The 20,296-nt window shown below is 39.5% G+C and overlaps 2 protein-coding genes across 6 annotated transcripts in view; one reads left to right on the top strand and one right to left on the bottom strand.

Annotated features, from left to right (window-relative positions):
* The window catches only part of MCF2L2 (MCF.2 cell line derived transforming sequence-like 2), a 529,158-nt gene that overhangs the window by 289,838 nt on the left and 219,024 nt on the right, over positions 1-20,296 (top strand). The window lies entirely within an intron of this gene.
* Positions 6,149-20,296, bottom strand: part of B3GNT5 (UDP-GlcNAc:betaGal beta-1,3-N-acetylglucosaminyltransferase 5) — a 48,255-nt gene continuing 34,107 nt past the window's right edge. Inside the window, exon 2 of the mRNA XM_082251886.1 lies at positions 6,149-7,542. Within this exon, the coding sequence (XP_082108012.1) occupies positions 6,224-7,378 (1,155 nt within the window). The 5' untranslated portion in view covers positions 7,379-7,542 and the 3' untranslated portion in view covers positions 6,149-6,223. The remainder of the gene's footprint in view (positions 7,543-20,296) is intronic.

Here is a 20,296-nt window from a genome sequence, read left to right as displayed (position 1 = left end):
AAAAAAAAAATACAAGCAGAAAATGATTGCAGCCACCAAATCTAAGGACTGGTAAGCTGTAATGTAATATATTACATTTTTGTTTTACAGTATAGATACGCTTTAAGCATTACATCTTATTTCATTAGAGCCATCTATTTTTGCTTAAAGAATGGTACAATTTGCAAATACGTTTATCCACTATTTTATTCAAGCTAGGTTGAAATTTGTCTATTTTAATAAAATACGTATCTTGGGTAAAAGCTACAAACTATTTTTGTCATCAAATCAAAAACTTTTGAGAATCATTGTCTATAGCAGAATTCCCTATTTCTCCTTGTATCAGATACTAAATGTTACCACATAAAGCTTTCCTAACAGTTTGAGCATTTTCTGACAAAAATAAATAGAAGCTTACATTTTCCTGCGTCCAGATGATGGTGACTTCAGGCACATATAAAAAGGTGAATAGTAAAGCTTTAATATACTGTGGTAAGGATGAGGCAAGATCGACATGACCATTGTCTATATATTTCTCCTCCGTCACATTTTTGGGAGAAAAAAATAAAAAAAAATAAAAAGAAAGACTGGAAAAAGATGCAGGGGTAGGATAGGACAGTAGTTAAAACAAAAACTATATGTACCGTTTTTTTGTGTACGTTCTGTGCACACCTCAGGCTTATACAAAGCACATTTCTTGGTAAAATGCAGATTATTATCGCACTCTGCTTTACTCTAACAGCTTTTGGGGCCTTTTTATTCACATCCCACATGTGCAAAAAAAATTTACCTGTGTTTAGAGCTTACTGACCTATATAGTCCTATTCTGCTCTGTGGATGGTATTGTTGACACGGTGCATTTACATTACAAGTCTTCCAAAATATTGGCAAGAACTATACACCCATACATGTTTTGCCCATGTTAAACTGAACACAGATAACTGCAGTCGCTCGATCTGAGTAAAACCCTGCATTTACTTATTATCAAGGCCCCTTTCACAGGGGCTTTCTGATCAGGTCCATTTGTCAGTTTTTCAGGCAGACCTGATTGGATGCTCTATGCACCTCTTTGGAGCAGTGGATGTCAGCGGTAACATCTCCGCTGACACCCGCTGCTCTCCGATCCGATGTGGTCCCTGAACTCGAGATGGATGGAAACCCTATTTTCCATCTGTCTGGAGGATTGAAGCGGATGAAAAAATGGACAGGCAGTCCCATAGAGGAGAGTGGGGATCTGACAGCTCCGTCTCTGCAAAGTGAGCGGAGACGGAGCTGTCATTCACCTGCTTAGTGGGGATCAGCGGATCGATCCACACTGAGCAAAACGGAGTCCGCTGGGCGGAAAGCCCATGTGAAAGGAATGAATTGTTTATCCCACCGCACCCAGTAGAGCAGTAATGCTGCATCCATAGATACTATTAAAAGGTATGCGCGTTGTTTTTTTGATGCACATCCATCGTGTGTTTGATGCTTAAAGCTGGTACATACACTGAACAAAATGTGGTCGGTTCAGCATGTGGCCATCCCTGTGCTTAACATGAGACATGTTGGAAATTTCTCTCGATCAGCAGCTGCTGCCACTGATCAATGTATTTTGACAGCAGCGGGCCATTGTCAGAATAAAATGTCCCCACAGGGGGGATTTTTCCATAAACCTCACTTGTGTGGATGTAGGAATCTTTTAGTTCACTGGCTGAATGGAGCAAAAAAAAAACATCTATGGCCAGCTTTAGGCTTGGCCATACATGCTTACTGTAGTTCACCCGAGTCACTTTGCTTTAAGTTGTATTTGGCTCAGTGTATTCAAAGCTTTATTAATGCTGCTAGAAGTGTTTAATAAACCACAGAATGAAGTTCCATCACAACCAGGTAATTTGCTTTAAGGGGGAATCTCCTTCACTTGTTTTGCACTGAAGCAATGAACATGTCTGCACAAATGCTGCACTTGCTGTAGGGTTTGATAACTGCTACCAGTATTGTCACTCCGGCTCTATTCCCCTTTATTCACTTGAACAGAGCGAAAAGCAGGTGGTGACAAAAGCACACTGAACAACACCCATGGGCACTTGGCATGTTTACAGATGACAATATTTTAATATGGTTTATAGTAACGCTATGAAATTGAGTTTACGTTCAGACAGTTTATTCAAAACAGTTCTTTTGTAAATACAAAAACAGTTTAAATCATTTAGGCAAGCCTAATATAAATAACAAAAACATTCCCAATAAACAGTTAAAAATGATTTGCTGCACATTCCCGTTTGACTGGAGATCCTGTATGCTGTTACGAGCAGCAGATATACACCCTCAAATGTTTCCACTGTAGCAACCCAAAATATTCAACCAACTAAATATATTTTTAATGTGTATGTTGAGGGGAGGGATTAAATCCCAATATAACTATAGAATTCTGGGTTGTAAATCACAGGGCTGCAAATAAATTCTGAATGGATCATAGAAGACTTTGCAAGTTCTCTCACCATGGCCCAGTAACTAGTCTGGTAACCCTGTACCATTGCTTCTAAAAGCTCAGACAACTTTCACATCCTATGCCTTCATAGCTTCAAGAATAAATAAGCAGTTCCATTTTGTATAAAAATATAGTTTTTTTTTTTTTTTTTTTGGAAAACAGACCCGCTGTAATTCATAATAAAGAACAAATTTACCTATGAGCAGAAAACTATCAAAATAAGAAATGTATAAAAAATTGCAGTTCTAAACCAGTGCTTGACAAAGTGTATGTATATATATATATATATATATATATATATATATATATATATATATATATATATATATATGCGCAACAAATGGGCTAGACAAAGGTGGTATATCTCCAACAAAACTTATGCTGAATGTTACCAAACCATTCCTCTCATCGCACCATGATTAATGCAATGAAGTGCCCAGCCCTTCGATAATGTGCTATCTGTGCTACTGGTTAATTAAATGAATGCTGGAGCACAAATTCAATTTTCTGGCTCTAAGACGAATGTAAACTTTACCTAAAGCTTGATATTCGACCCAATCAAGTGCAAGAAGTTTTAAAACCAGCATATTGAACTTGGTTGAAAACCCCATTGTTCTATTGATAGTTAAGAAATGGTTTCCATCACTGTTGTTTAAAAGCTCACAGCAGGGCTAGAGGGACTTGCAGATTAGTGCTGAACATACATTTTCTTTTCCACAATATCCTGGCGCCAATAAACACTACATGCCCATTTTGGAACAAAAGCTTCTGAGCCCAACACATACAACAAATCCCCATATCCATTTGAAAGGCCTCAAAGATGACATTTGCAAAGTTCTAAAAAAGTCAGTGTGAGACATGACCAAATTCATTGTTAAGTGGAAAACGATTTTGGCCTCCAAAACACAGAATGCAATATTGTATCTTCAGTCATAAGTTAGATCGCATTTAGAGCCGGTTCACACTGAGGCGACACCACTCCTTACTACTTCGGGGGCAACTTGTGCAGTCCCGTGCACCACGACTTTGGGGGCGACTTGTGCAGTCCTGTGCACCACGACTTCGGAGCGACTTGCAGGGACTTCACACAATGGAAGTCTATGCAAGTCGCTCCGAGGTCGCCCCGAAGTAGTACAGGACCCTTTTTCTAAGTCGGAGCGACTTGTGTCGCTCCTATTAGAACGGTCCTGTAGCGGTCAGTGGACCACGAGGGAGCGCGACTTGTCAGGCTGACAAGTCGCGCTAGTGTGAATGGGGTCTTACAAAAAAAAAAACAAGACAACCATTTTTGAATTACACTGTAAAAAGGTCAATAAGCAAAATATAATTCTAAAAATTGAATAAAAAGACAAAAACTGTGTTTTTTCTTTTGTCCTAACTGAACAGCAGAAAGTCTGCCAGCTCGCTCTCCAGACATTTTAGATACAACCATGCGCAGATCCGGGAAAGACTATGAAATCTGCAATGCACAAATAGCTGCCAGGTGGACAAAAGAAGCAGGGATTTACTGCAGACACTTATGTATACCGAAATATGAAAATTAGGGCTTGTTATATTTTTACAGCAACACCTTTCCAAACTTCAAATGAACATTTGGTTTTAAAACACGACAAAGGAATTTGATACTATAGTTAGCTTAATTTAGGTCAAAAACACTGCCTGTGTTTTGAAAGAAATTCTATTTACTTGCATTTTACCAGCTTTTCATACAAAATTCACCAGAGTAAAACAGTTTGTACAGTCAGATGATGTTGCTGATTGATAGGATCATTGAAATTTGCCCACAGCTATGTAGTTTGAAGGTGTAATCAAACCACCCATTGAAACTATCAGCTACCAGATCCCTACTGTTCACAGTTGCTGGTAATACTGTTGATCTAACCTGCCAAATCGAAGCAGAATTCCAGGTATAGATTATATTGTATAAATTACATTGGACCAGCTTGGACCAATAGAAGTATACATAGCCCATACCTGTGGGACTGCTGTCAAAGCAAAGAATAACCGTAGTAGTCACTGCTCCTACAGTAATCCCTACATTCGAGCAGCTGCCCTGCTGCATAGTAACTACAAGGGGTTGCTTGCCTGCCAAAGGACGCTTTTTATTTTTCTTAAAAAATGCAAAAATGTTCTCTGAATGGATGAGGTTAAGATTGTGATATTGCTGCCCCCCCCCCCCCCCCCTGTCCAGAGGCAGGAGATTTTCATGCCTACAGTTTATTATACAGGGAATTTCAGCATGCAACTTTTTCACTCAACAGTACTGGAAAGTGCTTTTTTTTTTTTAAATAGAGGATGGGGGGGGGGCAGCATGCAGGAGGGATACACCCTGAAGTAGGCCACATACAGTGCAGATGGAGAGTGCTGCTGCAACCAGTGTATTGAAATTGCCCGCCCTGCCAGCTGCCAAATTACCTGAACAGTGGATATCCGTTTGGATGCAGCTGCTTTTCAGCAGACAATTTTTCACTGCTTAAATTTTTCAGTCAGGGCCAGCTTAAGACTGACAGCACTACTGCTTATGGGCCATACACACTATAAGATTTTCAGAAGACCCTTGCACTACATAGAAAAGGTAAATCTGAAGGAAAAAGTCTTCAGAAAATCTTATAGTGTGTATGGCCCTTAAAGAGGAAGTAAACCCTCCTCAGGAAGTTGTACCTATAGGTAAGCCTATATTAAGGCTTACCTATAGGTACTGTAAATATCTCCTAAACATGCACCGTTTAGGAGATATTTACCTTTAATGCAGCCAGTGACGTCACTGGCGCATGCGCTCTGAAGGAACGGCAGATCGTGCCGTTCCTTCAGAGCCCCGTGCCGTGACTGTCGGCTCCCGCGCGCGTGCGCGGGAGTGACGTCACCGCGGCTCCGGCCAATCAGATGGCCGGATGCCGCGATCCCGGAAGACGGGCGACTATACATGTCGCCCGTCATACAGGTAAGCGGACGGCACGGCGGGGGCTCGTTCTAAGGTAAGTATTTCATAATGAGCTACTATGCGATGCATACTAGCTCATTATGGGTTTCTCTTTCAGGATGTAAAGAAGAGAAAAAATTTTTTTCTCGGTGTACAACCTCTTTAACTTAACCTGTATCCTAGGCACGATAGTTCTTTTTTTTTTTTTTTTTTGCTATAAAAAAAAAAAAAAATTTGCAACAGTAACAAATTTAACTTTACTTTATCTTACCCTACTCTAAAAGCCAACTTGCATGGGCAGTTGGATGTAGTATTTTAGTTTTCAGGATACGGCTATGTGAAGGCAGGGATGGGGAATGGTGGATTTTGGCAATTAATATTAACTATATTGAAGTAAAAAATGAACTTGCTATTAGATGCAGCACTTTGCTTTATTCACTGGATAAATCACATGTAATCTAACTTGCACCCAAACATATCTAGAAATCTTTAGATCTCTGGCTTTGAAAGTAACACTTTTAGTAACTGATTTTGTTTTACCTATTGCTTGGGCCAACAATCATATCCTTAGTTTTAAGTAGCACAGTGCTGAATGTTTGTATTTACGCAACACACATGTAAAAACTTGGCCAAAAAAAAAAGGTATTGTCTGTAGGAATCATATTCCTGATGTTCTTGTGCTAGTGCAAACTATGAAATGTAAACATTCATCCCTTTAGTTGTCTTTGCCCCAGTTTATCTTTGAAAATAGTCCCACAGGAGGAGTGTTGGTTAAGTGATTTCACTTGCAGTTCTCTGGTCTAGCACCAGAATTGGCCAAATAACCACAAATACTTATGCAGAACATTGAATTACTAGGACCATGCAGCAGAACATGGATATGTTCCATCATACTGAAACTTGCAAAGCAGAAGAATGTTAACTAGCTTGCAGTAAGTGTGGCCCCAGAAGCCAGATGTTAAATCTTTCACTTTAGGATCAGTGGCTTGCTTCCACAAATAAAGAAGATCATTCACATGTCCATGAGATGTCATCATCCGGTTATAGATGCACTGGTGATAGGGCGCCTTGCCTTCCCCTGAAAAGAATAAGTGATGTTGGGGCACAATCCCCATTTTATTGGCACAGATTCCCATGAAAACATCATCAATGTATAAGCTGGTATTTAATGTCTGTGATGCTTCATAGACTTTGGCTGCCACATCCCGAGAGACTAGATAGGCAGCCCCTGCAGTGTAATCAGGATAAGAAGTCCACTGATACATTTCATATGAGACATAATACTTGCTATGTTTGTTCCTTACTGGAGGCGATCCACGATGGACTCTACCAATCCAAAAATCCTGGACACCTATTAGATCCATATCTTTCAAGTATGAAATCAAATTGGGTGTATGAACAAAGATGTCATCATCTGCGGTCATAATAAATTTTGCATGGCGACAGTATGTATTCACCCATCCAAACTGCAGGAGAAACTTTAGAGTTAAATTGTGAAAAGTGTCCAGGAACTCTTGCTGTACCAAGTCACGATAGACTTTGTTTTCCATTTCGAGCTGCTTCTGTTGCAGACTGCGTTTTATAGGGTCCTGATCTTCTCCAAGAGCAAACATGACCTTGATGTTGGCAGCATACTGGGATCGGATGAAATCCTCATTGCCCCAAGTGGACCTAATTGCATCACGCCGTCTTCGGTTCTCTGGTGATGTCTTTACAAACAGCAGGAGCAGCACATCCTCCCCCTGGCATTTGTCTTCATTATTGATCAAGTACTTGAAGTTTCTCGAGGTATCAGATTTCTCCCGCACAACAGACAAGCTACCATTCACAAAACCATAATGGTTTATAAAATATCGGTAGGAATAAGATTTTATGTGGTTTACAATATCATTGTCATTCTGAACCCACATCAGCATGAAAGACACCACAAAACAAGAGGCCATTACTTGAAGAAACTGGCATCTTCTTAGCTTCCTGCTAGTAAGATACATTCTGGGGATCTTGCACATTTAAATGTTTATACCAGATTCATACAGTTCTCAGAACGTCTGCCTTATCTCCAGGATCATTGTAAAAAAGCGTGTGAGCCACACATCCACAAAACACTTATGGAAAATTGAGGCCAACTCTTCAAATGTAAAGGATCCATGCTATCTGCTTCATAGAGGACCACCTGAAATAGAGAGAGAAAAAAAAATTGACATCCATTTTTAGTTCATGTAAACTATGCTTTGTTAAAATACATCCACTAATGTGTAAACAGAAACTAGCAATCACTGTAAAAGCAGATCATTTTCACTTTCTAAATGCAAAAATTAACCTGAACTAGACTATGACTTGCAGGAGATGGCATGCTTTTGGCTGAAATCTAAAATTAGAGTTGGTTTGTTAAAAAGTGTGCAAATGGAAGCAGATGGCTAATGGAAGACGCCAAAAAAATAAAAAATTCAAGTGTTATCAAACCCACAACAGCAAAATCAGTGTGTATATGCAGTAAAGCGTGCTTGTTATACTCACTGTGCAACCTAAGGGGTTAATCCTGCACATTGTGTAAAAAAGGATGTTTGGTCCTGTTTTTTCTGATCCTCCCCTTCTACCACTGTCTCCAACCCATCTCCTGATAGTACAGAGCTTTGGGGGCACTCTGCACATGCTCAGTTTGGTGTGGATTGCTAGAGTTGAGTTTTCTTTTTTGGAGGGTGCATATGATCAATACAGGGTCAATCAGCAATGTCCAGGCAAAGGGGCAGGGGTTGATGCATCCTGGAAAACTCCTCCTACAAGATTTAACCAGTGCTCGGCCAGACATTGATAAAAGTCAGACTGTATCTGTGTACTGTGGGAGACCAGATAGTGAATGCAGGGTCCTGGGTTTAGTAACACTATGTCCATATTGTTTTTCATAAACACATGCACTTTAAGACCATTTTAAATTTTTTTGTTATTATAGACAGATTACATAAATTTACATTACATTACATAATTTGGTACAATTAAGAGAAATGATAATGGTGTGAGGCCATTTATGAATTGTATCTAAAAATAACACCTTTATTTTTGTTTTTTTATGGATAAAGTTGTGCCTACTAGGGAGATTAGCTCCCTCTATTTTTTCTGGTGACCACAACCGCTAGGACTCAAAATGAGGGAAAATCCAAAATTGAATAAACCTGACAGGCAGAACACAGCAGGCCAGTTATGTTGCTGCTTATTGTGTCCATTCACACTACTGCATTGCAGAAACACACATTACATGTGTCAGTGCAATGTATTCCTTCTGAATGGCTCCCACCATGCTGACAAACATGGGGTACACTGCCACTGATGGTACCCATTTTTGGTGCATTAGAGGAACAAAAAATCTTGCACATGAAAACGAAACATAGAGGCATAATGCCAAACATACTAAAAAATAGCTTTGGCGTGTACATACACTTTAATTACAAATGCTTGAAGTTAAACCACAGAAAAGTAGTATTTCAGTTTTGGGTCTGACATCCATATTTTAAGTTTTCAATCATTCAGTAGAACAAGGCACAGGTAGAATGCCAGTGGGAGAATTAAGTACTGGAGTCTCTGATTATTACAAAAGGTCAGTAGATACTATAGCTCACTGGTGTCCACCCATAACTCCTTCTTTGTTAATCACCTACAAAGTCATGTGCATTGCTATTTGTGGTTTCAGACACCCCAGATGACATTGTTCGGTGACTAAACATTGTATGTGACAGCTCACACAATGATTCCCGATACAGGACAGGATTTCAGCTTAGGCTATGGGATAGAATCCGGGCTAAACTTGCAAACCAGTTAGCTGTGAACATTGCTGAGTAGCTCATTCATTGTATTTTCTATTGTTCCAGCTAAACATTCAGCATTTTTCTAACAGTCAGGTATCCCCTTTCTTTGTTAAACAGACACAAACTACAACTGCTGCATCTGCATTTCTTGATCTGGCACTATTTCTAGGCTTAGCTAGATAAAACAAGTGCATTATGTTTAGCATACAATTATTTTCCTTTATTGTATCTTTCTTTAGAATTTGTTTAGTAGAAAGATAACTGCCATGTACATTAAAATTGAGCAAATTAGCGTGATATGAAAGAACGGCCTAAAACCAGCCATACATGGATCGTAATTCGGACGGTTCTGCAGGGACTAGCTACATTTTGATCCATGTGTGGGCACTCTGGGTGTACACAACCTTGGGCATAGGAAAACACTGTGAATTTTACACTGGCAAATGTCTGTGCATGTATCCTACAGAAATCAAATTCTTGCTACCAAACTAAGGTTGGCCATACATTATACAATTTCTTATCCAATTTTCCTTTAGATTTACCAAAACCATATAATAGGAGTTCAAACCTAAACACTTTCAATGTGCATGGAATCAGGAATTCCCTTGCACTACATAGTTGAAGGTAAATCTAAAGAAAATTGAATAAGAAAATTGTATAGTGTATGGCCAGCCTAACTTGTTCTGATGCTCTGAGAGTGGAAGGATGCAGGTTCCACATGCATATGTATTGAATGTGGAATCTACATTATTCTGAGGTTCCACATGCATATGTAAAGGGTGATCGCACCATGCACGAATCGGTGCGATTCTGCCCATGATCTTAAATTGCACTATAATCCCAAAATGCATGTTCAGATGCCAATCATTTTCAATGGCACCTACAACACAGTGCGGTTTTGCCATAATTATCACATAGCAAACCTCAATATGTAAAGCTTGTCACCCAAAAATGAGCAAGAGCTTGTTTTGGGTGATGAGTTTTGTGGCAAAACCGCACCACATTTTAGGTGCTATTGACAATGAATGGCACCTGAACATGCATTTTGCGATCAAGGGCAAAATTGCAGCAATTCTGCTCGAGATCCCAAAGCGCCACATGTGAATAGAGACCTAAGGTTCTTATATGTACTACATTACTCTTTTATAAGTCCCATTTGGTCATTCCACAGCATAGACAAACACACTGGCTTTCTAAACAATCATTGTATGCCTCAATCGGTAATGAAAGATATCTTCAGATGGTTAGTTTAGCCTGAATGTCCAATTATCCAATGATTTCTTTGGCCACCGTCAAACTGTCCCAGCTCATGCCCCAACAATCAATGCTAACTGTAATAAAGGCTAGGTTCACCTTAACCACCAAACCCTAAAGTACCTATCACTGCCTATGCCATCACAAGGGATATTAAAATAGGTTTGTGGAACTCTTGCGCTAGCTCTAAGATGGTAAAAATCAACCAAAACAGATGGCGAACACCAGTATCAAACCCAGGCTAATACAGTGTATACAAGAAAATGTGTATGAGGTGCTGCGCTGTAAATCTGGTAATGTACATAAAGCAATATGCGAACATGTGAAAAAACTTGATGATGAAAATCTAAATATAATCAAATATCTAATACCTCCTACTAAAGTGATGGTAAATGACAAGTATGTGACTTATCGATAAATAAATACAAATATGCATACATAAAAATTACATGCATATAATCATATATAAAAATGTGTCCTTCACCATGTGACAAACACTAATAAAACTAAGTGAATCCAAACTGATGTATGCATAAATCTTCAGTGCAATCATGAGGTGACTTCAACACAAAATAGGTGTGAATCTTCAGTGCAATGACACCTCCGTGCTCACAGGCTGCTTACCTACGGATGTAAGGTAACAGTAAGCTTTCTGTGCTACTCCACTTCCACTTTTCTGGGTGTATGTAAGGAAGGTGGAGGTGGGAGAGTGCCACACTTCTGGAGGATTCCTCTGTACACACCAAAGAGCTGAGGGGACCTCCGTGTACACTGCCTGAGACTTTCACTCTCCCCCTCCCTCCATCTCCCCTCTTTCCTTCTCTCTCTCTCGCACCCCCTCTCACTCTCCCCTTCTCCTACACCACCCCCCATCTCCCCTTCCTTACCTCCCTCTCCCCCCCTCTCCTTTTTTCCTTTCTTTTTTTTATTTTTGGGCGCTGGGCAGCTGATCTGAAAAACTGGCTCCTAACTTTAGCTGGCTCCTAGATTCAAAGAAAATTTGTCAAGCTCTGCATTGAAATATAAAAAAGAAGAATTGCATGAAATATATTAATGAATCTATAAAATCTATGAGTTTCACTTTTTGAATTGAATTACTGGAATAAATGAACTTTTTGATGATACTCAAGTTTTTTTGAGATGCACCTTTTTTCTGAAAAATTTGCAATGTATGAACAGTATAAAAAAAAAAAAATGCAGCCACCATTTTATTCTCCAGTGCCCCTGCTTTCAAACAATATAGGTTTGTGGGTCCCAAGTATTTTATAGCCAAAAAAAAAAAAAAGCAGATTTTAAACCTGTATGGAGGAAGTTGTCAGGATTGGCCAGGGCGGCAAGTGATAAAAAACAAAAAAAAAAACAAACATTCACATATTTTTGCAGAAAAATAAGTTAATTTATTTTTTTGCACAAAGCAGCCTGCATAGCATTGCACCTGCGATCAGTGGCTCACAGGTGCAATGCCAGACTCCTACAGACTCATCCTTTGGCTGCCTGCTCAGAAAGAGGTATGAGCTTTCAGTTCGAGAGCTGGAGGAAGCATCAATGGACTATGAGTGTGCCAATTTTACAGCACTTGTAATCTATTAAGAACTACAAGTCTGTCTGCCTCAGTGACAGATGGGACTTGTAGTGCATGAATTCACAGATCACTGTGAATTGAAGATGCGACTGTGCGGATGAAGCTGTTCCGATTTGAAAAGTGGCAGCAGCTGCAAGCAAGAAGAACCCTCTCATGCTTAATGGGAGGGGAAGGGAGGGGAAGGGAAACTTTGCTTAGCAAAAAGGTAAAGCCTAATTATGGGTGTAACAAGTTTAAAAGGTGGCGTCAGCTTTTAAATTCAAGGTGAACTTATGACATCCTTGATAAATTACAGAATATTCCCTGCCGACATACATTTTTGAAGCCCATTGGGGCTCTTGCACACAACTGTATATTAGGGCATATGGCCATACAGAGTAAATACTCCAACATTTGTAGTTACATTGCTGCATCATTTTGCCCATAGACATGCATTACAGAATATGCTTTCAGCGTGCATGGGCCTATCTTTCTGAACGCAAATATTTGCATTTGTAGAATGAAGTTGATTTGCGGTGTTTATGACCGTATAGCTGTGTACAGCATATTCTCTCGCTCTCACCCTCCCCTCATTTCCTTTTGTCTTTACATTGTACTCTATAATGCAGTTCTATGAGCATAGTTACACAGCAGCTGTGGCTCACAAGCACCACAAATACAGGAGTATTTTACGCTATACAGTCGCATGCCCCAATATATGGCTGTGTGCAAGAGCCCTTAAATGACAGTTGCATCATCATTTAATATTCAAACAGAAAGGAAGTCAGATTAACATCAAGTTTAATTATTTATGTTCTCTTATTATGTTTTACAGCCTGAGAGGTGCTAAATAAAAGCTATCATTACTAGTCCAAAAGGTAGACTTCATTAATCTTTTAAAGGTGCTGCTAGAGAAAAATCCCACATTTGTTGTTGGCTACCACAGTAAACAATATAGACTAACAGCTGACAGCACTAAGCCTCTTTTATCAGTGTCTGGAGGATTTCTCCCTTCTGGGTTGCACATAGCAACCAGATACTTCATTACATTGTGTCTTATCTTCATTGGATGAAAAGATAGAACCTCACTAGATACTATCTGCTGGCAGCATATCTAAAATGGACCATACACTAGTAGATTTTTGAATAAATGAATTTGTATGAAAATTCTCAGCGCATTTGATGACTTGATTTCGAAAGAAGAATTAAATATTTTACGCTTAGCACATGTGGCACTCCTTTCTTCTGAATGAATGCATTCTCTGGTTGGCCGGGGTAGAGAACACAACTGCATTACAGTAATACAGTACATGGTTTAATTGGGCTTTAATATCCTTTAACGATTCTATTCTAGGCTTTGCACTCCTGTCCAGCACATACTGCCTGCTTTCAAACACCGCATTACCTGCTGTCATACTCTCCATACTCCTCTGATGCACATACTGCTTGTCACCACATCCTCCTCACTCCTCTACTACACAATCGCTCACCCTTGTACTCACTGCTCTCCTCTCCTGTACATAATGCCTGTTTTCATACCCTTATCCTATTCATATAATACTCACTGTCGTAGCCATACAAAATACACACAAAACATGCAGTATTTTTAACATCCCCCAACCTTGCCCATTTAGGGACAGGCACATTTTTGCTAGCTTTAGTAGAAACATATCAAAAATTAGTAAACTCACCCTGTGTGAGTTACCAGATTACAATTTAGGGAGTAACTTTCATTTATTTTATTTTAGGTATGTGAACACCAGAAAATGAATGTAGGATTATACCTTTTTAATAGGAGGTTTTCACTGTTCCTAATTTTTTTCCTGTTGGAAAAAACAGTGGGTAGAACTTGTTAAAGTGTCTTGAGGGAAGATTTGTCTTAAGCTGACCATACACCACTAGAATTTCTTTCACGTTTGAATTTTTTTTTAATCACTAGGTCAAATTGTCGTTCATTTTCGACTGCGGTGATTCAAATATCTGAAAACGCAGGACAAAAAATATTTTTAGAACAAATTTCTAACATTGTATGTGGTTTTTGGTAAAAAAAAAAAAAAAGTTTATTTGTTCATATATGGAATATTAAAAGCAAGTGATGTTTTCACAGGAGAGAAACGCCCATTAGGGAAGGGGTCACCAGAGGCAGGATCAAAGGGAAAAACAATGATTTTTGGTTGATGGAAATATCTCTGGTCATTACGGACATAGGGGCCTGTGGCCAGAACAACAAAGTACAGCAGTGTGAAATGTAGCTTTGATTTTTTTTCTTTTTGTCATCGGACGCTCTTCGAGTAGGGGAAGATCAGTCTATAAAACCCAAGCGCTCATTTAGTTAGGAACCATAGGCATGCTGCTCTCCTCAAGTGGGGAAACTCCAGAATACTGCATGCAAACAAAAAACGAGGCGCATTGCCTTTGGACACCTTTACAAAATTGTATTAAAAAGCCAAAAATACACTCATAAAACATGAACAACAAAATCGTATTCCACATAACTCCTACGTCCCTGTGCTTGAACTGCTAACGCGTTTCCGGAGACAAGCTCCCTTCCTCAAGGGGGAAGATCAGCGACACAGGAGGAGTTGCAAGTGTTAAAAGTATAACTAAAGGATAAACTTTTTTTTTTTTTTGGATAGTGCAGAGAATGATTAGAACTCCTTTCAGGTTTTTATTGCTCTCTTTGGTCCAATTATAAGATTCACCCTCTCTAAATGTCCTGCTAATTATAAGATTCACCCTCTCTAAATGTCCTGTTAATTATAAGATTCACCCTCTCTAAATGTCCTGCTAATTACAAGATTCACCCTCTCTAAATGTCCTGTTAATTATAAGATTCACCCTCTCTAAATGTCCTGCTAATTATAAGATTCACCCTCTCTAAATGTCCTGTTAAAGAGGTTGTAAACCCATATTACTTTATTTTAATTTTTTTTGCAACCTGTAAGAGAAACACATAATGAGCTAGTATGCATTGCATACTAGCTCATTATGAAATACTTACCTTAGAACGAGCCCCCGCCGTGCCGCCCGCTCACCTGTATGACGGGCGACATGTCCAGTCGCCCGTCTTCCGGGATCGCGGCCTCCGACCATCTGATTGGCCGGAGCAACGGTGACGTCACTCCCGCGCATGCACGCGGGAGCCGGACAGTCACGGCACGGGGCTCTGAAGAAACGGCACCAGCGGCCATTCCTTCAGAGCGCATGCGCCAGTGACATCACTGGCTGCATGTAAGGTAAATATCTCCTAAACGGTACATGTTTAGGAGATAATTACAGTACCTATAGGTAAGCCTTATCATAGGCTTACCTATAGGTAAAAGTGTCAGAGGAGGGTTTACTTCCTCTTTAACAGTTATTACGGAGAGTGAAAGAAAAAAAAAAGTTTTGGGTTGCCCCCTTAACAGAAATAGAGGGGAAATCTTCCGATGGGGACAATAGTTCTGGTGATGCCGGTGACACCCCCAGCATTCTTGCACGTTAGAGGGATTTTCACTTACTTCCTGTTTTGCCTACGGTACAGGATGTGAAAGGAGATCTCCCTGATGGTACACAGATGGCAAAAATAAACCTTACAGGAGTTATAACACTCTCTTACTCTATCCAAAATAACAAAAAACGTTTTGTCTTTGGTTTTACTTTATTCGTTTTTTTTTTTTTTTTTACAAGATTTTTTTCAGTACTTTTCCAGGTAGAGAGAGTGGCTTTAAGGACTCAAGTAGTTGCATATGTAGCACATTTTTAGGTCCATTCATCTTGCATTTGAGATTAGTTCCAAATGCTCCTCAAATCCCCTAAATGGTTTTAGCCAGCTTTTATATTCCTATTGACTTGTTTGAGAAGAAAAGCAGGTCTCAAAACACTCCCTATTCTAAATACTGTATGCTAAAAATATTCTGTCAGCCACAGCAAAAATATACAACTAAATTCTGCAGGGTATCACAAGCACCTGCTTTAACTTATTGGTTTAAACCAGGGCTGTGGAGTCGGTAGATAAAATGTTCCGACTCCTCAGTTTTTTGTACTTCCGACACAGACTCCTCTGTATTAACCACTTAAGCCCCAGAAGATTTTATCCCCTTCCTGACCAGGGCCTATTTTGCGATTCGGCACTGCGTGAAATTGACGTCCTTTTTTTCCCCACAAACAGAGCTTTCTTTTGGTGGTATTTGATCACCTGTGCGATTTTTTGATCATGCGCTATAAACAAAAAAGAGCGACAAATTTGCAAAAAGAACAATATTTTTCACATTGTTTTATATGAAATTCCCCCCCAAAAAAAAAAAAAAAGTAAAAATCAAAATGTTTTAACATTTTAGGCCAATTTGTTTTCTGCTACATATGTTTGGTAAAAAAATAAAAAAATAAAATAAACGCAAAAAGCGTATTTTGATTGGTTTGCGCAAAAGTTATTGCGTTTACTAACTAAGGGAAAGACTTGTCATTTTTATTGTTTTTTTTTTTTTTTTTTTTAACGAGTAATGGCGGTGATCTGCGATTTTTTTGCGGGACTGCGACAATGCGGCGGACAGATCGGACCCTTGACTGACATTTTTGACACTTTTGGGGGGACCAGTGACATTACTACAGTAATCAGTGCTATACATATGCACTGTTACTGTAAAAATGACACTGGGAGGGAAGGGGTTAACTTTATTGGAGAGGGAGGGGTTAATCACTTGCCGACCGCCGCACGACTATCTACGGCGGCGGTCAGCCCCTCACAGGCAAAGTGACGTAGGGCTACGTCACTAGCTTGTGAGGGTCTAGGGAGCAAGCGCGCGCCGCCGGAGGCGCGCTCCTGCGTGGTCACGGACCCCCCCCGCGCGTGTGACCGGCGGACCCGATGTCCGCCGGCCACTCTGCGATCGGCGGGGGAGAGGGAGAAAGTCAGGCAGCTTGTGTAAACAAGCTGCCTGTCATTCTCCCCTCTGTATGAGAGATGATCATATGGATCTACTATGTAGATCCGTTGATCACTCTGCATACAGCTGAAGCCACAGCCAATCACAGTTAGAATCACGCCCCTAGGGACACACACAGCCCCTCCCTCTCAAATAAAGTTAACCCCTTCACTACCAGTGTATTTTTACAGTAACAGTGTATATATATATAGCATTGATTACTGTAGAAATGTCACTGGTAACCCCAAGAGTGTCAAAAATGTCAAGGGTCCGATCTGTCCGCCGCAATGTCGCAGTACCGCAAAAAAAAAAAAAAAAAAAAAAAAAAAAAAAAAAAATCGCAGATCGCCGCCATTACGCGTTAAAAAAAAAAAAAAAAAAAACAACAAACATGACAAAAATCTTTCCCTTAGTTAGTAAACACAATAACTTTTGCGCAAACCAATCAAAATACGCTTTTTGCGATTTTTTTTACCAAACATAGGTAGCATAAAACAAATTGGCCGAAAATGTTAAAAAATTTTGATTTTTACATTTTTTGTTTATAGCGCGTGATAAAAAAAAAAAAAAAAAAAAAAAAAAAACAACAAACATGACAAAAATCTTTCCCTTAGTTAGTAAACACAATAACTTTTGCGCAAACCAATCAAAATACGCTTTTTGCGATTTTTTTTACCAAACATAGGTAGCATAAAACAAATTGGCCGAAAATGTTAAAAAATTTTGATTTTTACATTTTTTGTTTATAGCGCGTGATAAAAAAAAAAAAAAAAAAAAAAAAACAACAAACATGACAAAAATCTTTCCCTTAGTTAGTAAACACAATAACTTTTGCGCAAACCAATCAAAATACGCTTTTTGCGATTTTTTTTACCAAACATAGGTAGCATAAAACAAATTGGCCGAAAATGTTAAAAAATTTTGATTTTTACATTTTTTGTTTATAGCGCGTGATAAAAAAAAAAAAAAAAAAAAAAAAAACAACAAACATGACAAAAATCTTTCCCTTAGTTAGTAAACACAATAACTTTTGCGCAAACCAATCAAAATACGCTTTTTGCGATTTTTTTTACCAAACATAGGTAGCATAAAACAAATTGGCCGAAAATGTTAAAAAATTTTGATTTTTACATTTTTTGTTTATAGCGCGTGATAAAAAAAAAAAAAAAAAAAAAAAAAACAACAAACATGACAAAAATCTTTCCCTTAGTTAGTAAACACAATAACTTTTGCGCAAACCAATCAAAATACGCTTTTTGCGATTTTTTTTACCAAACATAGGTAGCATAAAACAAATTGGCCGAAAATGTTAAAAAATTTTGATTTTTACATTTTTTGTTTATAGCGCGTGATAAAAAAAAAAAAAAAAAAAAAAAAAACAACAAACATGACAAAAATCTTTCCCTTAGTTAGTAAACACAATAACTTTTGCGCAAACCAATCAAAATACGCTTTTTGCGATTTTTTTTACCAAACATAGGTAGCATAAAACAAATTGGCCGAAAATGTTAAAAAATTTTGATTTTTACATTTTTTGTTTATAGCGCGTGATAAAAAAAAAAAAAAAAAAAAAAAAAAAAAAAAAAAAAAATCGCACAGGTGATCAAATACCGCCAAAAGAAAGCTCTGTTTGTGGGAAAAAAAGGACGCCAAATTCGTTTAGGTACATCGTCGCACGACCGCGCAATTGTCCGTTAAAGTCACGCAGTGCCGAATCGCAAAATACCCCCTGGTCAGGAAGGGGGTAAAATCTTCCGGGGCTTAAGTGGTTAAGTGTGTCCCTAGGGGGCGTGCTTCTAACTGTGATTGGATGTGGCTGTGTGTGTAACAGCAGAGATCAACGGTCCTACATAGCAGGACCGTATGATCTGTGCTTTTACACAGGGGAGAATGACAGGCGGCTTTGCTTACATTAGCCGCCTGCCTTTCTCCCTCTCCACCCGACGATCGCGAGTGACCGGTGGACATCGGGTCCGCCGGTCACACGCGCGGGCTGCTTAGGGAACGAGCGGGGGCGGATGGCTTCTTCAACTAACAAGATTTCTTTTTCCAGCAAAAGACTCTCTTTTCATCATTGAAGATGCAATGCCCTCAGCTATTAACCCTCCATTTTTGTTCAGGCGATTTACTCAGGGTTAGATCATCACATTGCAACCTCTTGGTGACAGTGAAGGGTTGAGAAAGAAGGTTCTCCAGCTCTTTTGTTTGTGTCCACTGGCTTTCAGTTAATGCAAGATTTTCATTGTCCATTTCTTCTATAAAGTCTAAGTTCAAGCAAACGCTTCACCATTAAATAAGTGCTTCCCCAGCGAGATGTTTGATCCAAAATGGCTTCTTTTCCAGCACGTCTTTTCAAAATTGCATCTGTTTTCGGGGCCCTGGCTGCAACAGTTACTTGCCGTAATTTGCCAATTAGTGTAGCTGCATGGCGATCTTTTAATCCATCTCTTATGGCAAGTTGCAGTGTATGAACAGCACATCGCATATGATGAATAGTAGCAAGTTTCAATGCTTCTTCAACAAAATTGTCATTAAGAAAATGTCAGCATTCTCTTCAGTTTCTAAACTTTCTCCAATACTTGCAGAGCTGTCTTCCTCTAACTCTTTTCTTTCATTGATTTTTATTGAGAAAAAGTCAAGTACAAAATACAACAAACATGGTAAAACGATCAGGCTAGACATGGTCCTGAATACCATACATATAAAATTGAGGAGTACTAACATTCGAGGGGGGGCATATCCATTAACCGACTGTGTTGAGGTCAAAGAGGGTAGTCCAAAGATCCACCCCCAACGCGCTATGGGAGCTGAAACAGGATGCAGAGGGTCGAGTCCCCATATAGAGGGATGCAAAGGCCAAGAATAAACCACAGGCAATATACAACGAGGTAAGGCAGAGGGTATCTCCAGGAGGGAAAGTATGAGGGGACACCATGCCCCCAATGGGTGGCGAGACATATGGGTCCAGCACATTCCCCTTCCAGAGAAAGCCCCCAAGAGTGGTAGGGCGGCAAAGAAGGGTGGGGGGGGGGGGGGAGTAAGGTAGGATAGACTGGAAGGGGGTAGAAGGGAATAAGAGCATAGGAGGCTCAAGAGGTTATCTGAAATAAGGAGAGAAAAGAGGAAAAAAGAAAGAGGGTCTGACAGCCAGATCAAATAGAAACCTGTACATATTTAGCCCAGGGTTCCCAGATGGTCTCAAATTTAACCAATTATTGATAATACCAGAGATTTTTTCCTGTGACATGATCCAGGAGATCTTAAGTTTGGTTTCCCTGATGGACACCCTGGGTGTTTTCCATGCTCTGGCTATGGTGAGTTTGGCTCCCAGGAGCATAAAATGGAGGAGTTTCTGAGCAGGTTTAGAGAGTTTAGGGACCTTGACGTTGAGAAGTGCAATTTGTGGGG

Source organism: Pelophylax lessonae (assembly GCF_965119305.1).
Source record: "Pelophylax lessonae genome assembly, chromosome: 3".
Classification (NCBI taxonomy): Eukaryota; Metazoa; Chordata; class Amphibia; order Anura; family Ranidae; genus Pelophylax; species Pelophylax lessonae.
This window is presented reverse-complemented; position numbering and strand designations above follow the sequence as displayed.